The sequence below is a fragment of the Perognathus longimembris genome, chromosome 5, assembly GCF_023159225.1.
Source record: "Perognathus longimembris pacificus isolate PPM17 chromosome 5, ASM2315922v1, whole genome shotgun sequence".
In the NCBI taxonomy this organism is placed as follows: Eukaryota; Metazoa; Chordata; class Mammalia; order Rodentia; family Heteromyidae; genus Perognathus; species Perognathus longimembris.
Window position 1 is genome coordinate 45,678,352 of NC_063165.1, and position 19,422 is coordinate 45,697,773.

At 41.1% G+C, this 19,422-nt stretch overlaps 1 protein-coding gene across 2 annotated transcripts in view; it reads right to left on the minus strand.

The window, feature by feature from the left end:
* Nucleotides 1–274: 274 nt before the first annotated feature.
* Nucleotides 275–19,422, minus strand: part of Igsf11 (immunoglobulin superfamily member 11) — a 106,296-nt gene continuing 87,148 nt past the window's right edge. For both annotated transcript variants that reach the window (XM_048346684.1, XM_048346685.1), the window contains exons 2-7: nt 18,499–18,662; nt 16,245–16,452; nt 13,304–13,459; nt 4,633–4,755; nt 3,296–3,446; nt 275–1,083 (exon numbers count right to left, since the gene is read on the minus strand). In XM_048346684.1, the coding sequence (XP_048202641.1) occupies nt 642–1,083; nt 3,296–3,446; nt 4,633–4,755; nt 13,304–13,459; nt 16,245–16,452; nt 18,499–18,662 (1,244 nt within the window). In that variant the 3' untranslated portion in view covers nt 275–641. The remainder of the gene's footprint in view (nt 1,084–3,295; nt 3,447–4,632; nt 4,756–13,303; nt 13,460–16,244; nt 16,453–18,498; nt 18,663–19,422) is intronic.

Below are 19,422 nucleotides of genomic sequence, written 5' to 3' on the forward strand. Positions count from 1 at the left end.
GATCCTGGAATAACACAGACAGGCAAGGATCTGTCAATATAGCAACATTCCAAATGTGAAAGCCATGGTTTCCTCTTCCAGGAAGAGATACAAGGGGAGGGGCTGCTTAGAGATGTTTCCTTTGTTTTCTCCAATGTCTCACCAAATGCTGTGTAAAGTTTTGGTTCTATGAGGAGAGCCAGCCCTGGTGGAACAGGCAGAAACCATTTCTGCCATGAAGCCATCTGCATGAGGGACTTGAGATGCCCAGCACATCACAGCGCCACTCGCCATGAAGACACCTATGCTTTTGTTTAGATGATCTCATTATTGAAACTCCATCTGGCACTTTAGTTTCTTGAAAATTATTGTTAGGCAAGAATTAAAGATCAGGCCTGACTGGACTGCAGCGTGGGTTTTTTTGCAGTTGGTCTTCTGCTCCTTCATTTTCTCCGTGGCTTGGCACATCTTAGAGGTGCAGCTTTCAAACAGAATCGCAGGACACCTGAGGAGGGGAACCAATGCTTCAAGAAGCTTCATGGAGCATGAAGTCCCATCACACAGGACTTCAGCCAGGTAACCCCAGGCAAGGAGGGTCTTTCCAGCCCTCGCCTGCCCCGCCTAGCCTTGGCATTTTCTCTCCGGAACACAGTGTATCTGTCCTATACCAAGGACCCTGCCCGGCTCTGGGCTGGCACCATGACAGGCACTGCACCTATCCGCTCCAGTGTGGCCTGGCTGACGGTGTAGGAATGCGTGTGCTGAGGCTGGGGCTTCCTGCACACTGAGCCATTGCTCCGGGGCACCACTTGGGGTGAGGGCCCTCGGCTGGCTGTCACTACCAGAGTCTTATGTGGACCTGGGACCAGAGGGTTCCCGTTGGCATAGATGGATGGCATACGGACACTGCCTGAGTGGAGCGAGGAAGACTGGCGCAAGTCCCTGAATTGGCTGAGGGAGCCTGGGTTTCTGTGACCCTCTGGATTGTTGTTCCAGTATCGACTGTTGTAGGTGTTAGAAGAAGTCAGTGTGTTGTTCTCCGATGAGGAGATCTCTGTGTGAAAGGCTTTGGCCGAAGAGCACTTAGGTGGGAGGTCATCCTCTCTAAACACGAACAAAAATGAAGTTGCCATTAGAATCTGAGATTTAGTCTACCCTCTTTCTTTCCATGGAAATGCAACTACATCTAAAACACAAATCCCCCATCATGAACCAATAACATAACTGTGAACGGACTCATTTTTGTTATCAAATCCCCAGAGATAAACTGTTCTTCGCTTCACAGCAGTCTCACAGGACCAACTATCTAAAAAAAAAAAAAAAAAAAAAAAAAACTGCTTTTCTTAATCTAACTGAAAAAAACACGTGTAAACATATATTTATGTGTAACAAATATCCCAGACACATACACACCTTTAACTGTAAATAGCAAAATAAGTTATGAAGAAATCAAGTGAATTACTTGCCATTAAAAGGCTAGGAAATCTCGTTATGGTTATGAAAATTTTCAAGACATTTGTAGAGGCCTTGACTTCATTACCTGTGGGGGTTTGTAAAGTGACTGTAGTGTGCTGACTGAGAGGTCTCCTCCCCGATCTGATACGTAGATTGACTCTAGCCCTATGTGGCCCCAAACCCTTAGGAATTAAAAGAGGCTAACAGAAGTCAATGATTTAAAATGTTCCCTCATTTCTTTAACACTTATTGAGTACACTCTAAGAGATGCTTCATGCAGAAGTGCACATAAGAAGCTCACTATAAGTGGATACAAAGACTTGTGAGTCTGAAGGGCTGGGCAAGGGACTAACAATACCCATAGAAGGAGGTGACACCTGCTCTAGTCTTGGTTAGTGAAGGGGCTTTAGTGAAGGGACGGAAGAAAGAAGTGCAAGCCTGGTGGCAGGGAAGAAGGAAACCAGGAAAACGGTGAAGGGCCAGGTCCTGAAAGGCTGCGTGTGTCACGCTCAGGAGACTGGAGGCACTGAAACACTTCAACAAGATGTGAACCTGAGGTTGGGCTGGAGCTTTCAAATCTCCACAACGGTCATTTTTCCTTATAGATCATCCTTGCCATTGTTTTTCTGGAAGCATTCAGATTCTTGTCTAAACTATCTACTATGGCTTTTATACAGTTCACTTCTTGCCCAGCAAGATTGAAATTTAACGTGCTGAAATTTGATTGCCATTGTGAGTTAGAGAGTGAACATTTCATTGAATGTGGTAGTTAAAGGTAGGGATCTGGGGGTGATTAGAATTAGATGAAGTTATCAGAGTGTATCCTCCCTGACTGAATCTTGGCAGCTCTATAAGAGAGGGTGCCCAGATGTCACACACATGACCTCCCCATCTCTTTGCCAAGAGGCTTGAGGTTGCTGTTAGCAAGACCACCAACAGGTGCGGGCCCTTCTTATGGTTAAAATGAAACATCTTCCCACAGATTAATGTGTTGAAATATCCTGGGTTTCAGGATAGTGGTACTCTTTTGGAAGATTCTGGAAATTTTAGGCAGTGGTACCTAACTGAAGGAAGTAGGTCACCAGGAAAACCTTCCTGTATACTTCCTGTCTACCTGAAGCAAAGGGCTCTCCTCTACCACACACGCTGGCTGCCATGATGTTCTGTTCAAGTACATGGAGCCAAGCAAACACAGACCAAACCCTCTGAAACCATGAACCAAAAGAAATCCTACCTCCTGCAAGTTTTCCCTCAGATATTTTGTTCACTGCTATCCAAAAATAACATACAGATAAGACCTGACTCTTCTAGCACTATGAGTCAGAATAAACCTATTTTGGAAATAAAGTAGCTGGCATCAGGTAATTTGTTAAAGTACTGAAAAATAAACTGAAACACTTTTGCATTAAGCCATACTGCTGAGCCTACCTATATGTATAGGAACTGGTATGTTCTTAAGATGCTCCTTTGTCTTAATGCTCCCATGTATCAGAAAGGGCAATGTTAAAGGAATATTGTAAACTAATATACTGCTGAGCCTACCTATATGTATAGGAACTGGTATGTTCTTAAGATGCTCCTTTGTCTTAATGCTCCCATGTATCAGAAAGGGCAATGTTAAAGGAATATTGTAAACTAATATATCTATTGTGAATATCACTGAACATGCTGGAGATATGAAGGAGTAGGGGAACTCTTAATGAATACAGCTGGATAGTGCTGTGAGAAAAAGAGTACGGGAAAATATCAGGCAGCCACTCGAATTCCCATAGCCATCAGTTATAAGAGTAGCATAGCAATTTTCACTGCCCCAATGAAGACATACACAGTAGCTAGTCAGGACAGACTAGGACATACAAACCTTATTTCATTAGGAATTTCTTCTTCCTCCTCCTCTTTATTTTTGCTTCTCCAGTAAAAGAATGCCCCTAGTATTAGTGCAATGCAAACAATGATGACAACTGCACCAGTGCCAATGGCTCCAGCTATTAGTCCAGTGCTTCTGGGATGGGCTGTGAAATATATTTAAAGAGGAGAGAGGGAAACAGCATATATCTCTGCAACTGTGTACGCAGGCCTCTTTCAGATGTATAGATCTGTCTAAAGGGCCACATTCATATAGAGGTCAAACCTAGTGAACATTCTACTTCCCCCAATGGTAAGGAAGGCTCTCAATACCTGCAGAATGAACGGCCCATTTATCAACCCACAACACATCAGGAGAGTACAGCTGGAGCAGGCCAGGAGAAGCAGGCATCCATCCACCCTGCCTAAGGGCCCCAGTGTGCGCTGGGACCTGCTGGGATACTTCCTAGCCCCACCCCAGATGCATCACTCCCTTTTAAAATACATAATACATAACTTATATAATATATACAATATATAATATATATTATATATTATATGTAATAAATATATATAATCTCATTATTATTAAGGTATTGGACAAAGGGGTTATCATTTTCATAAGTCAGGTAATGAGTACATTTCTTTTTTTGGACAATGTCACCCCTTCCTTTGCTGTCCCGTTTTTCCCTTCCCATCCCTGACCACGAGTTACATAGGTCATTTTCCACTTAGTGTATACAGAATAGCATGGCTGCATTTGCTCACCCTTCTACCTCCCTATCTTTGCCCCCTTCTGCTCTCATTTAAAAAAAAAAAAAAGCAAAAACAAACACCACCACCAACAACAACCAAAAAACCCATGTTTCCATTTCCTGGAATTCATTTAGATAGCATCACTCCCTTTTGCAACCAGAACCAAACAGCCCAGAATTCTCAACTATTGACAAATGCTGCATTTACAACCAGATAACTCCTAATCAGGCAAGCATCAGGGATTAAGAAAACACCCAAGAAGGTCTTGCCATGGCTCTAAGACCATTACAGTATCATGTTTACAGCACTATGAAATAAGAACTAGTTTGATTCTAAATGATAAGGAGAGATACTTTGTCACAAAGGTTACAAATGTGTGGCTCCAACCATGAGCTAGAGTGTAATACCCTGAGTTCAATTCCCAGTACTAGCACAAAAAAAGTATACTTAGAATACTGACAACATGTTTAACAATGATTAACAACAGATTGGTTTCTAGGTAATGTTCCAATGACCTCACAACAAGGAGAACCCTTAGTTTTTCTAGTCTAACAAGGTTTTATACCTCAATGTGGCAACGTAACTTGCTGTACTTACGGGAAATAACCTGAAGATCCAAAAGACAGGTGCTGGTTCCGATGGCATTAGAGGCCACACACTGGTACAAACCTGAAGACAAGGCGCTAATGTTCCGGATCGTGACTGTTCCCTGTACCTGGTCTGTCACAAAAATAATAAGTAAGGATCTCGCATAGTGAATAAGAAAGAAACAAAGTAATCAAAGATGAGACTGTAACAATGGATATATGGAAGTTACCAATTTTCCTCATTTTTCAGTGGAGGTGGGAAGACATTTTTTGGTTCCTAAATGCTGAAGACTAAAACCACTGCAGCATGTTCAGGCCTGGAACTATTGAGGCCTGCCCCAAATAAGGACACTCTCAAAACTCAACCTGCAATAACCCAAATGCGAGTGGCTAAGGTTTGTCCTAGAACATGTATGATCAGGACACCACATTTTAATTATGAGTCATTGTGATAACATGAAGATCAAGTGAGCATCTACAACAATCCAATCCTCACTTTGTGGAGAACCCATCAGCTTTGTGCTCTGTAACTATAACAATTGTGATCATTCCAGTTCTACAAAGAGCTAACTATGAGGTTTTATTGAGGGAAACAGCAATAAAAGAAATGAGAAAGAAACTGGAGAAGGCCGGGAGAGCCTCTGACTTCTATGAAAGCCTGACATCTGTGAAGGTGGAGGGGAAGGAGTCGTCTGTGTAGGAAGGGTCTCAGACAGTTTCACATGGGCAGTCTTTGAGCCAGTCTTTCAGTAAGGGCTTCCCATGTCCTGCAGGAGTGGGACTGCATTAGTAGCTCCATCATGGGCCAGGAGCATCCCTGGGGAAGGCTGGCCTTGATCTGACACAGTGCTAGAGGCAAGGGAAAAGCAGCCAGGGCCCAGTGTTTCTCCCTACATCAAGAGGTCTGAGAATTACCTCGCCAGTTTGCATCTGAGTAACCCATCAATACATCATAGTTTATTTACTCCTGTAATAATAAAGATCAAACCGTTAATGAAGATGTGCCAGGCACTGAGTAGATGTTTATGTGTATTATCTTATATGTATTATCTGAGCCTTTATCTAAATGACTCCCTTTAGGTATTTTTATTATTAACCCCATTGGACAGCAAAGACACTGAAGCTGTAGTTAAAAAATAAGATTACAGAGTCAGTCATTAGAAATTAGAATTGGGTAGATATCTGTCTTAGCTTCTAAGTTCTAGGCTTTATTTCCCTGACTTTTGAAGCAGGAAACATTATACATTCTTTCCTCTCAGCCATTCAAAATTGCCACAAACTACTGAGTGGAAAAACTTCCTGACAGCACAAGGAATTCTAGCATAAAGCCCAAGTGTGCCTGGGGCCACACAGGGAGCTCCTCTGCCCTGGGATATTTACATGGAGCTAAGATTTAGCTACATGGCATTTCCTGACTACTTGCATTCTTATCTCAATCATAGACAGAAGCAAATGACCACAGCATACCTGCTTTTAACAGTTTCTTCATTTACCTAAATACTTGGGCTGGGGAATACTGAGAACTGATGAATAGGACAGATCTTCACAAGATAAGAAGGCAAGCATTTCCAATAAATGGGTTCCATGCTAGCCAAGGCTACATTATGACAGGTACTAGGGGATGTCTCATGGGAGCCTGCAAAATCAACAGAACATGGAACAGGAAAGGACTACTGCCCCACACTGGCCCATGTGTCAGAAGGAATTCACTGAATGACCCCCACACCAGTGCTGTCAAGTTGTCCTTAAACCTCTAACATAGTACACCAGACAGTAGCAAGGAATGACTCCACATCATCACATATATACTTGAATTCTCTCTGACATACTGGCCAGGGAAACAAGGCACTCCAGGTTTGCCTTTTTTTTCTGAAAAGTTAAATCCATACTGTACAGGTATTTTACAAATGGATGACAGGACACAATGCATGATAATCCTGGGTATTTGGATTATATGATGCATACAAGGTCAATAATACTTAATGTTTTCTTGGTTTGTCCTTATGTATTATTTCCTTTTCTTTAAAACCAAAAGCCAGCTTCCCCCTCCCAACAAAAGAAACCCCACAAAATCCTGAGAGCTATCTATGTTAGGAAGGCTAGAAGGCGGGGTTCAGTGAACTCTCTGGGTCCTGTGGCAGACTTCAGGCAGGGATCTCCTCTTCCCTGCATTTTGACTTCTCACACCTCATTTGTAGCTGTCCCCATATGTCTCCCTAGCATTTTGTCTTCTCTAGCTCTGGCAGGCACCATGTAATTTATTGTAACTGCTTATCTTCTTATCATGTTAAGATAACAACTGGATTTATTATCTCAGTTTATTCACAACCTCAGAAACCAGTCTGCAAACTGAAAGGCACTCAATAAATGATCAACAAATTGATAAAAGTGCTACCTTCTTTCTAGTACCACATACACTGTACTAAGTCTTTAATGTACCTTATTTCATGGTTACCACATGCTTATGTGCTATTTCCCTATGAGTAGCCATGTGATTGGCTTAAGATCACAGAGACACACGGGTAGCAGCACTCTATAAAGTCAGCTCTCTACAAGAGTCAGCTCATACTCATATACCTGGCTTTCCAGAAAGGCATTTAAAACTCTATCATTCTGCAATATGCATGCTCACCATGCCATCTTCCAGAGCAGTTAGAATTAGGAACAGACCCATGTGCCTAACTCCTTCTTCAACAGACATCATGCAATAAAAGCATGAACTCTGGGCAACCAAGCCACAATTCCACATGCCCCTTTCTCCTTAAACTTTGAAACTCTAGAAAATTTGATCAGTTCATAGCAAGCCAATAATTTTGTGAACATTTGCAGAAAGATTAGTTAGGAAATTTTACAACAGTTACTCTAAGCAACATTTGGACATAATGTTCAAAAAAGTAAACTAACGATGATTGCTATAAAAACTTATTTTTATAAGATGAAGTCATTGTCTTCCCCTAATTTCCTGATTCAGACACAATGAACTACAAGAATATGTGATAAAGTGATGCTGACATACCATGGTACAGAGATGGCTCAGAGCTAATCAGGGAAGGAGAAAGACACACTGATAAGACAGGATTAACCAGAAACAAAACAGACTGTTTGTGGAGATGGACACCAGGCTGCTTACAGACCCTTCTCAAACTCAGGGGGCAATTCCTCATTCTGCCACTTTACTGCTCCCACAGAAGACATTTGGTGAAATGACTTCTGAAAACAAATGGTAGAGGATAAAGGATCTTTTTGATCTTCTTTCAAATGGGGGAGGCACATCTGCATGGAACTCCACTGTTTGGAAAGTTCAAGGGACATCAAATCCACTGTTTCAATCCACAGTAGCATTGTACAGTTACCTGGACTACAAGTCTCTTCAGAGTTAGAAACAAGCCTGAGTGTATAGTTCCAGTTCCAGTCTTTTTCCTGGGGTCCAGAACTCTGCTTCTGGCTGCCTAGTCCACAGTGCCAGTGAAAGTAATGTGGCCAAGAACTGCACAGCCTCTGACCAGCCAGCCAGTACTCAGGATGAGCTGTTTTCCATGTCTGCCTTAGCTTCCTCATTTGTAGCATGGAGCTACAAAAAAAAAAAAAAAAGTGCCTCTCCACCAGAGGACACTGAGGATTAAGTGAGATGATGTATGCTAATGAGATCAGTATGGTATCTAGTTATGTTTCCATGGAGGAATTTCCCCTTGAGAGTTCTTGAGAAATTTATGTGTTTTCCGGAGCCATATGAAAATATCTGTCCAAGAATTTGTAAATTTTCTTCTAGCCCCAAATTTCCCATAAATAGTAATCTTGTTGATTTGCAAATGAGAGACAATAATTCCAAAATCATGAATTATACTGTATTTTAATTATTTATGTTTTAAATAATAAATAACATGTTTTAAATAATAAATTTGTATATTCTGAGTAATAAATAATAAACAGTGAATCATTTCTATTTAGTGTCAAAAATACTCTGTTAAAAAGAGAAAACAACAAAAATGAATGGATTAGTATTATTTGGGCTAGCATTATAACAAAATTGCAATTTTAATAATACATAAAAGTGAACTTAACCTGAAAGATACCTGATAATTTTTTAAAACTTGTAAAAAAAGAAAAGAAAATGCAATAAAAACCTATTTAAAATTGTGTGGGGGTTAGGAAGGCTCAATCTCACAGCCTCACACTCCCCTTTGATTCCTTGCCCAAGGCTAGTGCTCTGCCACTTGAGCATGCCCCCGTACTCTGCCTGTTAGTTGGGGATAGGATCTTAGGAGCTTTCTGCCTTGGCTGGTTTTGAACTTCAATCTTCCAGGTTTTAGCCTCTTTAACAACCATCAGTGCCCAGCTGAAACTTAACCATGATACTTTACCTTCCGGATACATGCTGTTTCTATTAGCTCCATTTCTTTATTCAACTTTGTCTTATTGCTCTGATTTTGGTTTTGTCATTGAAATAGCTATTGCTTTTGCCAACTTGGATTTTTTAATGTTTCTAATTTCATGTCCATATAATACACAGCATTATTATTCACTTTTTAAAAAATATTTACCATTAAAGTGTTTGCAATGAACTGAAGCAAATTTTTATGATATGTGAAATAATCCCTAATACAGACTTACATTGAAAGAATCGGGTTATTGGTGTCTTAATTACCATTTCCTGAATGGGAAATAGGAAATGTTTTTCTTTTCCTCTACTTATCCATACGTTAACCTTTTTATACTAAAAAGGAACCCTTGCTAAGACTTTCTAAGAAGAGGTAGAGGAGGAAGAGGAACAAGAAGCAGAGGAGGAGTAAGAGGAGAAGGAGAGGGGAGGAGGAGGAAGAAGACGACAAGGTGGCAATGTTTGGGGCAGCGGCACCACCAGGTTACAAGATAGTTTTACATTAAAAAAAATCACTCAAGGGACTGGGAATGTGGCTTAGTGGTAGAGTGCTTACCTAGCATGCACAAAGCCCTAGGTTCAAATCCTCAGTACTATATAAACTGAAAAGTCTGGAAGTGGTGCTGTGGCTCAAGAGGTAGAGTGCTAGCCTTGTGCAAAAAGAAGCCAGGGACAGTGCTCAGGCCCTGAGTTCAAGCACTAGGACTGGCAAAAAAAAAATCATTCAAAAGAAGAAGTATGTTGCTACACAGTCAAAAGACTAGAGAATAAAACAAGTGTTCACATATCTATCTTGCAGTGAGCATTTCTCAGAAGTATGTAAAATCAGTCTTTTCCACTACCAAGAAGTAACTCATATGACATCATTTATTTAGTGCCTTAACCTACATTCTGGTTACTAGACATTTTCTACTTCTGTAATGTTTAAGTTTTAATGATCATGAATAACTTTGAATCATAAAATTCTGCTAGGTCTAACTTCAGATTGAGACAATGTGGTAGCCTACTCATGTGCAATGCTTTCTAGCTACAAAAATGAGATAAAGTATACTCAGTGACCATTTCAAATACCCTATCAAGCTTTTTTTATAGGAAAGAGTAGAGGTATCCCACAGAAGCCAGAGAAGAGGAGAAGGAAAAGAGGCCGAAGCTGGATTCAGGACCTCAGATGGAGATTTCGTCTACAGTCCATGGGACAAGGCAGAGCCCTCTTAACAGCCAGGACCTAGAACAGGCCACTCTATCAGTGATAGGGAGAGAAGAATTCCATCAGCATGCTCAGGTATCAGGAATCACTGACACATCTAGGATCTACTGAGTGAAAATCCCCGGGGGGCTATCCACAGACAGGGCAGCCATGCAAGTGGGGAGCTACAGGAGGAAAGGGATACAGTGAAAGGGAGCTAGCCACAACAAACAGGACTGGCATGCAGAAAGCATGAGATACAGAAGTTACGCGAAAGTGACTACAACACGATTACGCTAGCCACTAAACACCCTATGAAAGGTAACAACTGAGATCATAAAAGCCAAAGGGAACTTTCAGAAATAAAAATTGTCATCAAATTTTTAAAATAAAATAGGTGAGGACAGCAATCACAGCAGAGAAGAGATGGTATTCTGGTTTTTAAAAACAAGACCAGAAACTATGCCCATTTCTTGGTTTATAAATGGCATCCTCTTGTTATGCCCTTGCAAGATAGTTCTCTAGGTAGCCTTGAGCTGATTCAGGAACCCTGCCTCCTGCTTTCTCCCTAGTACAGCTACTCTTCAGAGTAACTGTAGAGTATACTGGGAATGCAGAATCTTGAGATAAGAAAGAAGAAACTGACGGGAACTCTCAAGGATCTGTTCTAGGCCGCTTTTCAACGCTTTAGCCCTGAGTGTCACACCCTGGTACAAAGCCCAGGGAAGAATGCTCTCTCAGCCTCCACCACAGATGGGCAAATGACACTCCATGTAGAGTAGGCAGGTCTCCTGAGCCTCGCAGAACTGGCTGAAAGTCCAAGATCCAGCCACCCCAGTGATTGGGCAGAACAGGTAGGTAGAAAAGAGTTCACTGCTAAACAAAAGGGGGCATACAACTACTCACTCTCAGGAGACCTCGAGGTTCCCCAAAACCTTCCTAAATCTCTTTGAAAGGCACACCTTTAAATAATCTAAGGATCTTCTACTATGCCCTACCTCTTAAAGGTCCCGCCATCAGAGTGAGTACAGAGAGGACCAGGCCTCTAACACATTGACTTCTGAAGAACACAGTCAAACTAAATACAAACCACAGCAGTCCCTTCATAACTATTTGCCTGACATTTCATTATTAGATTCTGGTTGTTTTTCACAAGAATGCAGCAGAAATATTACTGTATCCTTAGTACTCAAATTAAAAATCTGACTCTAATGTGTATTTTTAAAATAAATAATGTAACTCTGATAGTCCGAAGTTCAAATTAAAAAAGGTAAAAGGTTTTATTTTTGGCATTCAAGTTCACCTTTGTACATACATAACGTAACAAGAATATTCAAGTTACAAAGAAGATACACCAAGTTATTTGAGGGACACACATGCCAGAAACAAAGAGACAGAGGGCTCTTTCTATGAGTATTTCTCAGTTTACTACAAATAGCCATTGTCAATGTCCATTTGTAATTCTAACATGTATCCAATACTGCACCAAAGTTGCACAATGAAGGCATGGAATAATGCTGCCACAGAGGCCCTGGAAGATGACATTGTAGACCCTTTTATTTTACAAAAACTGACATCGGAACTTTATAGTTAAGAAACAGATACTGGAAAACCTGGGATTTGAACATAGTTTCAGCATTTTAAGACAGGGCCATTATACACACACACACACACACACACACACACACACACACACACACACACACACACACAAAATTAAGCCAGAGTATGGCTGAAACTTTCAGCAAGAAAAAAAATCAGCATTTCAAAATACTGTAGTACTCATTATCAGAGTAACCTAAACATTATTGTGTTGAAAGGAAGGTTTTTAAAATAATGAATTTGGGGCTATTTGAATTAAGAGAGGACAGGAAGGTCCATTCGTCTTCCTTTGGGATTCTTAAGGAAACTGACAGGGCCCTGCACCTCATCTTTACTGTCTAACATCAGCTGACCGCTTGGGTTTTTACCTTGCCATGGCAGATAGGCAGGCAAAAGCTCTCAACATGATTCAAAGTTAAGAACAAGGAAGGCTATTTGGGGCCTCCCCCTTAATTGTCACCTCTTCATGCTCTCTGTCTCTCTTTCTCTCTTTCTCTCTCTCTTTCTCGCTCTGTCTCTCTCTCTTTCTCGCTCTCTTTGTCTCTCTCTCTGTGTGTGTGTGTGTGTGTGTGTGTGTGTGTGTGTGTGTGTGTGTGTGATTTTTGGTTGATGTTTATTGCTGGTGTTGGGACTAGAACTCAGGCCTAGTGCTCAGTTGGCTTGAGCCTGGCTTTTCTCTGGTTGTATTTTGTTTTGTTCTTTGGTTGGTTATTTGGGAGATGGAGTCTTGAGGACTTTGCGGCCCAGGCTGGCTTTAAACTGTAATCCTCTGGATCTCAGTCTCCTGTGTACTTAGGATTATAGGTATGAGAGCTTTATATTTAAATTAAGATTTGTGAATCTGCTCTAAGAGTGCAATAAGGAACGTTCTCTATAATAGAGATGATATAACATTCAATACTGCTAAGTTGAAACAGATGAAATGATAGGATCCTATCATTTTCCCTCATTTTATTTCATAAAACTTTTTCAAATTTTCAAGGACGTTTCCCTTAAAATCAAATAATCCAAATACTGGTAAGAAACCATCCATCCTCAGGTCCCTCCATCTTTATCCTGTCTTGTGTGAGCAATCCTTAGGTTTCCTGGTCATGAGGCCTTTCCTGTTCTCTTTCCCATCTTCCTTCTCAAAGCAGACCTTTGAGGCTCATATAGAAGCATTAGCCCTCTCATGACTACAGATATCTCCCATACTAAAATAAATCCTATACATCTAAGCAGGAAGTGGGATCTCAGGAAGAAACCTCAAGGGCTGCCTTAGAGCTAATACAAACACAGATACTATTTAGATATCTTAAATATCCATTGTGATAGAACTCCCATAGACCATTATCCCTGTGTATGGAAAGTCAACATACAAAAGGGAAAGAAAACATTTTGTGTTAGACACACAGAAACATCTAGAAGAAAAGACAGAGGTATTTTTTTCAAAATATATTAAAGTTCATAACTATGAAAATCTCAGAACTTTGCATGAAGAAGGAATGAAATAGGTTAAGGGACACTGTTACCTACCCTGAGTGGCTGTTGGAGGTAGCTTGAGGGTATTATCCAACTTCTCCCAAAGGTAAGTCGGCCGAGGAATGCCCTCCTCTGAGCTACAGAGCAGGATGACATCGCTACCGATATCCTGGGATCCTTGGATTTGGCAGTGTGGGGCAGACGGGGGAACTAAATAGGGAGAGTAAGCAAAGGGGTACATGGTTACTGTGAGCCAAGGGACAAGGAAGCAAACACCACCATTCAGTGTTCACCTCAGGGAACACTGCTCTTTGATTACATACCAGGAAAAAACCTCCAGGCAGAGGCAAAAGATAGCCAAGCGCTAATTAACAGGAGCTTGTTGCAGGGGCAGAGCCTGCAATTCCAGCAGGCAAGGGACAAATCTGTAGCAAGAGCTGCGCCTTTTTGATGCTTCAAAGTATCTTATCATCTTGATTTGACTCTGCTTTCTCTAAATAATTCTTAAAATTCTTTATTTCAGTGGATTACCATCAAAAACACTGCTGAAAAACTCAAGTTCCTAGCAGCACCAACTCACCCTACCAGCTCTCCTCTGACTAAGACTACCTGTGCAAGGGAATTAGTTACTTTATAAACAAAAAAAGACAAAATATAACAAATTCTGCTTTGTGGTGGGGAAGTTAGAGTAGGACTCAAATTAAAAGAGAATTGGTAATAAAACAGTTGGCATTTTGCAATCATTAAGATAAAAAGAACACAAAGGGTAAGGAAAAAATTACCTAAAAAAAATAAAGAAGGAAGTAATGATTTGTACTAGCAAAAACCAAGGATTTTTTTTAAATAAAACTTACGGCTTGGGCTGGGGATATAGCCTAGTGGCAAGAGTGCCTGCCTCAGATACACGAGGCCCTAGGTTCGATTCCCCAGCACCACATATACAGAAAACGGCCAGAAGCGGCGCTGTGGCTCAAGTGGCAGAGTGCTAGCCTTGAGCGGGAAGAAGCCAGGGACAGTGCTCAGGCCCTGAGTCCAAGGCCCAGGACTGGCCAAAAAAAAAAAAAAAACTTACGGCTTGAGGACTCATGACGGGAATTGTAGATACCAAGAATGTAAGGATAAGTAATAATACATTTTCTAATCTTAATAAACTTTTCAGTAAATGTGTTCACTAGTTCAAAAATAAGTAGCCAAATGTCAAATGGATGTAGAGCATGTAGAGCAGTGAGGAGGGAGAGTGGGTGAGGGAGAGGGAATAACAAAAGAGTATATTTAGGAAAGGCAAGGAGAGTGAGAATCTCACCAAACCCTGAGAGCTATGATGGGGTGCACCCTCTTGGATTTACACCTGTGACACTGACGCTGCTGGGAAGGAAAACCCAAAATAATTTATTGGAGGTAGTACTAACTGAAAAAGATGAAGGCTTTTTCTCCTTAAAAACTGAAAAATAAATAAATCACGGGGGAAGCCAGTTACCCAATGACGGATTATAAGAATGAGATTTAAGTCTACTCTTAAAACTCATTTTTGTTTTGTTGTATATAGCAGAGTGAACAGTATTTTGACAATAGAAACCTGGTCCTTAGTTTTTTAATTCTCTTTGAAGACAGAGAAGATGGCACCAAGGATGTCCTTGCCCAGTAAGGGAAAAGGGCAAGGATCCCCAATATCATATCCTCAAATAACTGCACAATGGAAGGAGAAAAGGGGTGAGTTTACAGAGGAGGGCACAGGCCGGTTTTGAGACATGAGTAGGATAGAGTCACAATGGACTTCTCCCTACATGAAATGAACACAGCCACCTCTGTCTACTACAAGCATCCATTTGGAAAGAAGACAGGAGTGCTGGAGAATCTAGCATGTTTAGAATTTAGTGTGACAGAGTCTTAACAGCACAGCTTGATGGAAAGAGTGCTAGTCTGAGTTTGGAGATCAAAATTTTTACATGTACTATTCATTGTCTTAGGACCTAAGGCTCCAAATCTGTTTGGTCTTTGGTGTATGAAGATGATAGTCTCTATCATTCAAGCAAGGATAGCTATGAGAATAAAAGAAAGAAATTATTAAAATTACTCAGGACAGACTGAGCACCTGTGGCTCATGCCTAAAGGCATCCTCGCTACTCAAAAGGGTGAGATCTAGGGCTGGGGATATAGCCTAGTGGCAAGAGTGCCTGCCTCGGATACACGAGGCCCTAGGTTCGATTCCCCAGCACCACATATACAGAAAACGGCCAGAAGCGGCGCTGTGGCTCAAGTGGCAGAGTGCTAGCCTTGAGCGGGAAGAAGCCAGGGACAGTGCTCAGGCCCTGAGTCCAAGGCCCAGGACTGGCCAAAAAAAAAAAAAAAAAAAAAAGGGTGAGATCTAAGGATCATGGTTCTAAACCAGCCCAGGCAGTAAATTCTGTAAGTCTTATCTCCCACTAACCAGCAGAAAAGTGCTGTGTCCCAAGTGGTAGAATGTTCACCTTCTGTAATTTAAAAAATAAAGCTCAGAGACAGGGCTAAGGCCCTGAATTCAAGCCCAGGACTGACACATGTGTGCACACACATATGCACAAACACACACACACACACACACACACACACACTCAGGACAATAGGTCCAAACTGAGTTGGTGGGACTGTACTCTGTTTCAGAGGAAGTACAGCATGCTCACACATGTTGAAAGCACTGCTCTGCACTCAAAAGTAATTAATCATGACTTAATTTGTTCTCAACAAAAGCATCTGTCCTGTAAAAGCTTAAAAAAGAGAGGCTCATTTCTGAAAGTAATTTTCACCATCAGAAAATGTGATGAAATGTGTGAGGACAGACCACCTAAAATTGAGAAATGAGTGGGGAGACTGTGTACATAATACAGAGATGTAGAGAGGGTGGGAGGGCAGGAAAGGAACATAACCAGACTAAGGCTGTGGAAGGAAGGGCAAAAGCAAGCATGCTAGAGAGCAGATTTCTAAGTGGTCCAAGAGGCAGGGAAGTTTCATTACTCACCTAGCACTGTGAGGCCAGTGACCCCAATGTTCCGACCCCCTCGGTCGGGAAGGTTGTTGACCAAACACTGGTAAGTGCCTGTATCTGAGAGCTGAGTGTTATTAATGAAGATAGAGACATTGGTGGCTGGCATCGTGCCTGTAAATCCTACCCTACCATGGAACCGGGGGGCACCGTCAAACATCTGTCCACCCTGATACAGAATGACCTGCAAAAGAGAACAAAATAAACCGGTCACTGCATCTCTGCCCCCAGATGCATAAACTAGCCAGTAGACAAGCCAAATATTCCTGCATGAAATGTTAGGAAATGTATTTCTAATGATGGTTGTCCCCAGCCTTTTGTTATTGCACCTATCCAACAGGTGTCTTTAAGAGAACATATTTTCCTTATGTAACTCATCAGAACATAGAAAATGTCTTTAATGCAACCCTGCTACCAACTTATCAAAAATAGTTTATTAGCTCAAAATATTAATTCCAAAATAAAAATAAAATGAAAAGTTAGCACTGCCATTCTCATATTTCCTAGACAACAAAATAATTAATCATGACTAAATATCAATAAATGTCAGAAAAGGAAAGAAGAGTGGCAAGTCCACGACTATGTGTGTAAAGAACTGCAGGCTAAGTTCTGTTCTTACGTCCTCTCCATCACTGAACAAAAAAAAAATGAGGTGGAACAAAATAATCTCAAAGGCATAGACTAACTACAATATTATGTGGCTTCAAGAAACAAACTAGGTTTCCACTAAATTTGACATTAGAAAATTCAGTTTTGCAAATATGTTAGGTAGTAATAAGCTCACTGAAGCAGAAAAGCTTCATGGAATTGTTGCCTCTGCAAAAAGCAGTGTGGCCTTTATCACAACTCATTAATTTTCTGAGCATTATTTTCTACAGTGGTTATCATAAATGATGACTCTTTTTCCCTTTCATTTATTCTGTTTATTGAGAACAGCTTCTATTTCCATGTCCACTCTTTGGTGTGACAAATTGTAATTTATGAGAGACTCTGCTGGCTAGTAAACCTAGTTTTTTTTAGATACTTAGGAAACTAAGTCAGCAAATCAAGTACTAATATCTAATGTCACTTGTCACGACTTTTAAAAAGTACAGTCACTCACTTTTGTCAATGCCAGACTCTTCTTTTTTTTTCTCAAGTTTTTATTATCAAACTGATGTACAGAGAGGTTACAGTTTCATATGTTAGGCAATGGATACATTTCTTGTACTGTTTGTTGCTTTGTCCCTCATACCCCCCTCCCCCCTCCCCCTTACCCTTTCCCCCCCTGAGGTGTTCAGTTCACTTACACCAAACTGTTTTGCAAGTATTGCTTTTGTAGTTGTTTCTCTTTTTTCACCCTGTGGCCAGACTCTTCTTGATAGAATAGACAATGCATAAACCAAGTGCCAATGGTTCATGCCTATAATCCCAGCTACTCAGAAAGCTGAGACCTGGAAGATCACAGCTCAACGCCAACCAAAGCAGAAAAGTCTCTGAGATGCCATGCCCCAAATAACCAGCAAAGCAGGTGAATGTAGTCATGGCTCAAATGGTAGAGTTCCAGCCATGAGCAAGAAAGTCAAGTTAGCATGAGGCCTTGAGTTCAAGCCCGACTATGGCCAAAACAAACAACAACCAAATAAAGACCTGGCCTTTTCTGTCTTGATATTTTCCTATTTTTGCCTTTAAAATTTCTTCTTAAATTTTTTTCTTTTTAATTCTAGGTCCTAGTTTCAGATCTATTATGATTCTTAATCTTAATAATAATAATAATAGGGGCTGGGATATGGCCTAGTGGCAAGAGAGCTTGCCTCGTATACATGAGGCCCTGGGTTCGATTCCCCAGCACCACATATACAGAAAACAGCCAGAAGTGGCGCTGTGGCTCAAGTGGCAGAGTGCTAGCCTTGAGCAAAAGGAAGCCAGGGACAGTGCTCAAGCCCTGAGTCCAAGGCCCAGGACTGGCCAAAAAAAAAAAAAAAGAAGAAGAAGATGATGATGATGATGATGATGATGGTGATGGTGATGATGGTGATGATGGTGATGATGATGATTACAACCTTTTGAAAAGAGGATAGCCTTTCCTGATAGTTGGTTAACAATGCATGGGGGGAGGACCTAACACAGCACAGCACACTGAAAATGCTACCTTCTTCCAGAAATCAAATTTTCACTCAAGATGCTCTCCCACCCACCTATTTGGTAAATATTTATGTTTGACAGGAAGCACAACATGGAACTGAGATACCTGCTCAGGCTGGTTAGCATTCGAGAGAGGAATGACCATCCAAATGACATTAAGGTTAATAAGGGCAGCACTGGTGGAGAACGTGCAGGGCAGGACTGCGGTCTGACCCCGGGCCACCTGGATACTCCCAGGGCTCTCCGACACTTCCAGGGACACTGCAACACCTACAGAGAAAGGGAAGCGAGGTTAGCAGGTCCCTTCCCTGACACTCAAAACCCCTCAGGAAGACCAGCTTGTTTTATCACACTTGCATTGAGAATGTGATCGGAAAATATGACAGTCTTAGTCAATGACTGCTGACCAGTCACTTGGTAAAAAATAATTAAAATAGATCATCCCTTTGCCTCTACAGGTGGAAAACATTTGAGTTTCTCTTTTCTAACATTAACCTTAGTATTTGACCAAATTCAAGTAAAATGCAGAAGAATTTCCACCGGTGGGATGTGAGCAAAAGTTGTAAATGAAAAATGAGAAATAAAGTTAATTTTTAGAAAAGCAGCATTAGCAGCATTGAGCATCACTCAACAGTAAGCTAGAAAATTTACAAATACATAAATCAAACAAAATACGTAAGAAACATATACGATAAAACCTGCATATAGCTGGGAATATGTTCTAGTGATAGACTGCTTGCCTCACATACGTGAAGCCCTGGGTTCGATTTCTCAGCACACATATACAGAAAAGGCCAGAAATGGCGCTGTGGCTCAAGTAGTAGAGTGCTGACCTTGAGCAAAAAGAAGCCAGGGACAGTACCCAGGCCCTGAGTTCAAGCCCCAGGACTGGCCAAAAAAAAAAAAAAGAACTGCATTCAGAACACTAATGAAAGAAATCTATCTGTAAGACTAAATAAGTGAAAGATACACAGAAGACTCAATCTTGTCAAGATGTCAGTTGTCCTCAATTTGATCTCAGAGAAATTTC